The sequence below is a fragment of the Penaeus vannamei genome, chromosome 12 (assembly GCF_042767895.1).
Source record: "Penaeus vannamei isolate JL-2024 chromosome 12, ASM4276789v1, whole genome shotgun sequence".
Lineage (NCBI taxonomy): Eukaryota > Metazoa > Arthropoda > Malacostraca > Decapoda > Penaeidae > Penaeus > Penaeus vannamei.
The window spans coordinates 3,071,710-3,079,209 of NC_091560.1; the positions used below are offsets into that span (position 1 = coordinate 3,071,710).

A 7,500-nucleotide genomic window follows, 5' to 3' on the forward strand; every position below is an offset into this window, starting at 1 on the left:
GGCTGACACGTTGTGTCTTAATGAGGCATTTTTTCCCAATTGTTGCAAGGCTCGTTCACGGCTCCTCAGTAACCGAGACCACTGCTTGCTGACCCTATAATTCGAGCTGTCTACTGGGATGGCATCTCTTAACTGACGCCCAGACAGCAGCTGGGCTGGAGAAGCATCAGAGTTCTGTAGAGAGGTGTTGAGGTATTGCATGAGGGCTTTAGCGGCGGCATCAGTGTCCAGAGATCCATTCATCGTAGTATTGCCTCATAATATCCTCTTAGCGGATTTGACAGCCACTTCTGCACGTCCGTTGGACTGGGGATAGTGAGCCGACGAAATTCTTAGCCGCACACACCATGCATCGAAAAAACTCCTTGATTCTTGGCTGATAAGATTTGTACCCCCATCACATGACAGCTCCTCTGGGATTCCAAATCGCTTGAACCACCTCCTGAAGACAACTATGAGACGTGCACTTGTGGTGTCCCCTGGTAGATGTTCCACTTCCAACCAACCTGTCAATCTATCGGCGTAGGCAATGTAGTTCTGGCCGTTGAGCTGGAACAGGTCTGCTACGACCTGCTGAAATGGGTACTGGGGGGATGGTGTTGGCATGAGCATTTCTGCTGGGTTGGAAGGGGCACATATCTCACATACCTGGCACTGGCGCCGCTTCTGTTCCACTTCAGCATCAATGCCAGGCCAGTAGACTGACTGGCGTGCTCTGCGAAGCAGAGTCTCTACCCTGATGACCTGCGTGGAGATTAGAGAGCACAGTACGTCTGAGGGCCATGGGGATAACCAGACGTGGTTGTTTCTCACCATTGATGTACAAGATAAGATTTCCTTGGCATGACAAGTGACGACGCATCCTGAAATATGGCCGTAGAGCAAGCGGCTCCATGTCCTTGCGGTCAGTCCAGCCCTCGTTGGACACACATTCATGTAGCAACCGGTATTCTTCATCCTTGGCTGCTTCGTCTTCGACCTGTTGGATGTCCACAACACGTCCTCCATCACCTTCAACTGCTTCTGATGCAGCTGCTACTATGGTTGCAGACACCAGTTCATCATCGGCTTCATCGGACTCCTCTGGGTGGCCCAACAGCATTGGGTACCGAGACAATGCATCTGCCGCACAGTTCTTCTTGCCTTTCAGGTATTTGATACGGAAGGAGTACATGAGCGTCCTCTCTTTAAGGTTCAAAATACAAGGGTTGTTGATGTCCTTTAGTTCCTTATCACCAAAAATTCTGGTGAGAGCTTTGTGGTCGGTGATGAATGTGAGGTTCCTACAGCCCAGTAGAAAGAGGCGCGCCTTTTTGAGGCACCATGCGATAGCAAGGGCTTCCCCTTCGAGCGTACTGTATTTTTTTTCTGCAGCCGTTAGGTGCCTGCTACCACACAACACTAGTTTCCACCCGCCTGTGCAGCACAGCGGTGACTCCTGAGATATACACTGGCAGTACTGTTGCATGACAAGAAATCCAATACCCTGGCGACTGTAGTCAGTGAATGCGGCCGTTGGACGTGAGACGTCATAGTAGCGTAACCCTGCAGCAGCCAGCTGTCCAATGGTATCTTTGCCGATGAAAATATGGCTTGCAGCTGTTCGTCCCAGTACACCGACTTCGCTACTGGCTTCTTTAGGAGCCCTTTAAAGGGCTCCATGATGGGGGCCACTGCCAGAAATGGAGCCACTTGGTTGACCAAACCAAACCATGCACGGACATCGGTTAAAGTGGGCCGGGTAGGCATTGTGAACTCCATAATGCTCCTGACGAGGTCCTTGCTGAGTTGGTATTCTTCCCAATCAAGAACGTACCCAGCGAATGTAACGCTTCTTTTGCAGAAGTGAAATTTGTCTGGTCTCAGGGTTACACCATTCTCCATGCACTTTAGCAGGAAGTCATATGTGTGCCAGAATGCCTCGGCAATACTCCCGTCTTACAACAGCGTATCATCAACACACTTCATCTTTCTGGGCACAGTGCTGATTATGTCATCGAGGCGTTTAGTAAATGCATCCTGTGCAGCACAATGTCCCATGGGAGTTCTACAGTATCTGAATCGACCCCATGGGGTGATGAATGTTGTTAATTTGCGGCTCTCCTTGTCAAGTGGTATTTGATGGTACCCAGAGTATGCGTCAGCTACAGTCTTGAAGGTATGCTTTGGCACACTAGTGATGAGGTCAAAGGGGGGGCCTTGTGTGGTGTGTTTCTCTCATGCTCGCCTGATTGAGCCGCTGGAAATCGAGTGTCCTAAGGGGTCGTCCGTCCTTCTTGGGTACAACCACCATTCGTGAACACCATTCAGTTGGTTCACCAGCAGGTACTGCTTCAAAGTTTCCGTTTTTGATATCATCATCTAACTGTTGTCGCACTTCATCGTAGAAGTGGTGTGGCACTGTAGCTGGGACATGGACTGCATGTGGGCGTGCGTCTGGACGCAGGTGGATGTGATGTGGCAGACCTTGCATTTCTGGGAGGGGTGCACGTCCCACAGCAAATACCGTGCGCCCAAAGTGTTCTATTAACCATTGTGGGATGTCTAGGGGTGCTACCGAACAGATGGATACTGAGTGGCATGGGAACTTAGGCGGTACTAGACATAACGACTTACATGCTCCGAGAGACAGGTAGAGACGCTCGACCCCGTTTGCAAAGAAAATGCGTTCATTCGTAGTAACAGGACCCACCACAAGCTGGCAGATCAAGCTTCCAAGGAGACGCACGCAACCCCAGCAACATGATTGACTGCTACAGGTGCTGGTTGTAGTTGGTGCTGCAGGATGCCAAGATTGTTCAATAATGTGCGCCCTGCCATGGACACCTGGGCGCCAGTGTCTGCCACAGCCATGGTCGAGCACCTGGCACGAAGGTTACCACAGACAACTATAACAGGCAAGGATGTCAATGTGTCCACACTCCCTACTGTCACTGCACTGGATGTGACAGCACTGCCTTTTGGGGTGAGGGTTGGGCACTGGCGCCAGAAGTGCCCCTGAAGTCCACACGAGCGGCAAACAACCCCAAAGGCACGACATTGGCGGTCTCCTCGACAGTCACTGTCCCCACATCCCCTGCAGCGTTTACGACCACGTCTGGCTCCAGTGTAACGTGAAGATTGCTGGTCGTTAGGTCGACGTGATGCGCCTGACGCTGCTACTTCAATATGTGTGGGGTCCGGGGAGGGGGATGGTGACTTCATGACCGGGTCCTGCATAGCCAACACACTTGCCACATTACCTACGGCACTCCGACCTGCTGTTTTTTCAGCAGACTCTATTACCTCACACGTACGAATTATGTCATTCACTGATTCAAGGCGGGGGATGCACCTTAGCACTTCTGCCTTCATGCTACGGTCGCTTAGACCCATTACCACTTTCTTACCTAACATGTACTCATCTAAGGAGCATCGACACTTAGGGCACTGGAATTTACACTCACCTGCCATGGCTCGACATTTTGATACGTTTGCACATATGGTGTCACTAGGAGCTTGCGAGTATGTGAAAAAATCGGACCATGCACCGACCACACACCGAGGCCCGATCACTACACTTCTTACAGTGTCAACTGCTGCTGTGGTTGATAGTAGCCGGAATTCCTGCCTGTTCACACGAGCGTCAATACGCTGCTGTACCTCGCCGCTGCACAGGAGTCTTACGTAGGAGGCGGCCAATGGCGGCATCCATCCGGAAATGTTGCCGTAGTCCTCTACACTAACGGCCCACGATTCAAAGGCTGACGGCGACATGCCAACGGTCGCTCCTCCTGGCCCTGACGGTGGGAGCGGTGGCCGTTGATTCTGAGCTACTGGCCAAGCCGTCCTTGCCGGGGTCGGGGTTGAGTCAGGGCTGGGTGAGAACTGCCTAGGGAATGCTATACGAGGCACCAGTGATCTGGCCGGTGACTGCACATGGTCAGCTCTCCCATCTTTTGTTTCACTGGTTGCTTGCACAAATACCACGCCCTCGTTGCTAACGGGCTCCTCCGAAATATCCTCGGTACTCATCCTACTCACTGCGCCATGTAGGAGCTGGAGGTGATGAGAGCAAATGCAGGTATGCGTGTATAAGTTTATTTAGAGAAATTTCAGGAGCTACGGACACCTATCTCGAATGGCGGCTGGCGGGTAACTACCTCTGGTGCGACTTCATGTCACCAACCAGAGGTAGCATTCGAGTGTGCTGGTAAACACTCATACATAAGACGAATGTAGTGCGTGCATATCCGTATTTCATCTAGGAAGGGAGGGCCATACATAGCTTCAAAATGCTCTAATGAACGCTATTCGTTAATTATTTTTGGTTACGTATTAAAGAAAAAAAAACTGAAAAAAAGGAAGAAAGAAAAAATCTTTTTCTTTATAAAAAAAATATAGGTCACTTTCACAGTATCATAACAACTGGCCCAGGTTTTCTCTGGAATTTAGATAAAGGATTGTTCACCAAAATTTCCCTTGAAAATTAAATTTTCATTATAAATTCTTCCTTTTGTAGCAAGAAAAATCAGGCGACTGTAACTATTTATCAGTGATTTCATTATACAATTTATAATACAATAGCCCCCATGTCAGTGCTGCTGGGGTCTTCCCCTAGTAATGATTCCCATTTAGTATTCTTTATTTCTACTCTGTAAATCTTCCCATTTGTAAAAATTCTAGAGCTTTGTCCATGCACAGCCATATTACATGAATATTCTAGATTCTATGAAGGAATTATGCTACGGACATCAAAAAGAGTTTAGCGACGTACAGATGTTGAATTATGTCCATATAACTGAAAGGCTCAAGACTGTACAAATTTTGTTTTCGTATATTTATTGTATATAATATTGCTTAAGAAAGTAGAGTTTAATGTGACAACAGATTAAACGAAATTGGATAAAATTGTAAATTATGTTTCTATGACTAGGGGTAATTCAAGCCACCCAACAGGCCTTATGGAACCAGGCTACATCACATTAAATGCTCATATTCAGAGACACCAAACACCTTCTCCAGGGGGATGGAGGACCTCCATCGATTGGTTCAGATTAGTTCTGATTGGCTGCAGCGCCAGGTAGCTCAACGGTGAATGGCTGATGGGTAAAAGAATATGCTTCGTAAGTGGTGTCCGAAGTGTCTCTTGATATGAGAGAAAACCCTAATAACAAAGTGGAGGCTTCTCTTGCGGTTTCTTAAAGATTTAGGATCGCAAAGTTCTATGGAATAAAAACAAATCTAATACGTAGTAGGTCTCGGGCAGATCAGGTAGACTATCCTGAACCATAGCCCACCCCCACCTTCTGAGAATGGGTCCTTATGTCTGTTCCCTTTTGTATTGTGGTCTGGAGTTTTGAGTATACTAAAACATGTATATATTATCATCAACAATGAGTTGATGATACTAAATTCTTAAAGGACCACTAGAAGATGCAACCTCCTAAGTAGACGCACCCTGAAGTAGAGAACGGTGGTTGAATATCCTACATAATGACTTATTTGTGGGTACAGGATTTTATTGGATCTATTCCAACCACTGGAAAATATCCAAATCAAATGAATCATAGATCTCTGAATACTGTCCTGATTATCTGTCTAAAGCCTTCAGTTCCAAACATTGGTTCCAATACGAAAAATTCAGAGCACAGAAACCGCTACGGCCGTGTTCCTTTGCGAGCGGTCGCTGGACTCAGAGGATGACGGGAGGCACCGGCCAGGCACCAGCGAAAAGGCCCTCTGCAGCGCCTTCTGGCGGAACCGCTGGTTCAGACCCACGAAGACGAGGGGGTCCAGGGCGAAGTGGAGGCGGTAGATGGCGTGGACGATCACGAAGGAAGGCTCCTTCCAGCTGACGTTCATGAGGTGCATGGTGACGTGGGGGAAGTCCAGGAGGAGGTTCATGAGGATGAGGACGCAGAGCGAGAGGCTGATCTGGTCCCAGCTGAGGACCCGAGCCTCGTCGCCCCGCCTCCCGCACCGCCGGAAGCCCACCTGTTGGGGGGAAGACCAGATGGTGTTGCCTCACTCAGAAACTTGGTCACGAGAAAAGCAAATCTAATATAAGTGAAAGCACTCACTATGGAAAGTATGACGCAGTAGGCAGTCGCTATGATGGTTATCGGCAGCAGGTAGAACACACCATACATTAATTTTCCAACAGCGTTATTGGTGGAAAGTCCCATTTCGAAATTCTGAAAATGATGAAATCATTTATTGTTGTATACATATGTATATATGTGTGTGTGACACAGGAATCATATATTATTAATGAAGAAAAACGAATGAATACATATGCCTCTTAAAGACTTTCAGCTTTCTTCTATGAGTAAAAATATGTAAGCGCATTTTCTAAGTTTACCACGAACACAAAGGCCAGCATCAGTGCCACCACAGCAGGCACAGTGACAGCGACTTCGACCGCCACGACCACAGTCGGCCTGGACCACAGCTTGTACTTCAGCGGGAAACACACGGCCATAAGTCTGCAAGGAGGGAATCGTGGGAAGGTCTTCCACCACTTGCTCTTTGGCATTTTTAAACTGACAGGAGAGTGTAACGAACTGTCACTTTACTTTATCTGAAGAGAACTTATTTAGCTTGAAACATTTCTTTTGTTGATACAGTCACCTCTATTTCACGTGTATGCATACTGCATTACGAAATTATACTATGCCATATTGCAGAGAAAGGAGACAGGAGGGACTGCTTAAAACAGAGACCGAGAGAAGAGGGAGGAGCGAGAGCCGAGAGACAGAGATGGGCAAACCTGTACACGGCGATCACCGCCAGGGTCAAATGCTCGATGCACGCCGCCATGTAATACAGGGCAGCGAAGACCACCTCGGTAGCCCACTCGGGCCGCCTGCTCCGAAGGAACAGGAGCTCAAGCACGGCGGTCCCCGGCAGGATGAGCAAGCACATGAAGACATTCACTGCGAAGAGGATACACAGCTGGACTTTCATCCCTGCTTGTATTTTGTCACAGGTCTTGAGACACCACAAGCAGACGGTGCTTCCTGGAATGGAAAAAGACTCATCAGGGTCTGTGCATGGGATTTTCACTCGATATGTATATGTTCATATATGTGCACACACATAAATACACCTACGCATGCTCATATACTATGTTTGTTATTGTCTCCTTTGCACTTTAGTGTGATTTCATGAATTCTTATGCTAAAGGTTAACGGAAGCCCTATACAGGAGAACAATAGTCAAAATAAGAATAAAAGAAAAGCATCTGCAAGTAATGTTGTCATCTTCATAGATCTTGCACTTGCGAATGAGGCCTAACTTTGAATAAGTTGCCTGAGCCATATTCGTAATATGCAATTCAAATGTAAGCTTTGAATCAAAGGTTACACTTAAGAGCTTCGGGCTATCCACTGAAGTGATTAAGACTCCCTTAATCAGCAGACTGGGATGCAGAGGCAACTCACACCCATTCCCTAAGACTTAGTAGGATTTAATATCATGCCTCGCCGAGAGCACCACGATTGAATTAGCATTAGGGCT

General features: G+C 47.8%; 2 protein-coding genes across 2 annotated transcripts in view; one reads left to right on the forward strand and one right to left on the reverse strand.

Moving 5' to 3' along the window:
• The window catches only part of LOC113819309 (uncharacterized), a 36,403-nt gene that overhangs the window by 15,104 nt on the left and 13,799 nt on the right, over positions 1–7,500 (forward strand). The gene's annotated exons all lie outside the window — the stretch shown is intronic.
• Positions 4,428–7,042, reverse strand: LOC138863577 (uncharacterized). The gene is made up of 3 exons (XM_070127768.1): positions 6,344–7,042; positions 6,063–6,176; positions 4,428–5,976 (listed from the first exon to the last, which is right to left on the reverse strand). The coding sequence occupies exons 1-3, from the start codon at positions 6,515–6,517 to the stop codon at positions 5,623–5,625; spliced, it is 642 nt and encodes a 213-aa protein (XP_069983869.1). The 5' UTR covers positions 6,518–7,042; the 3' UTR covers positions 4,428–5,622.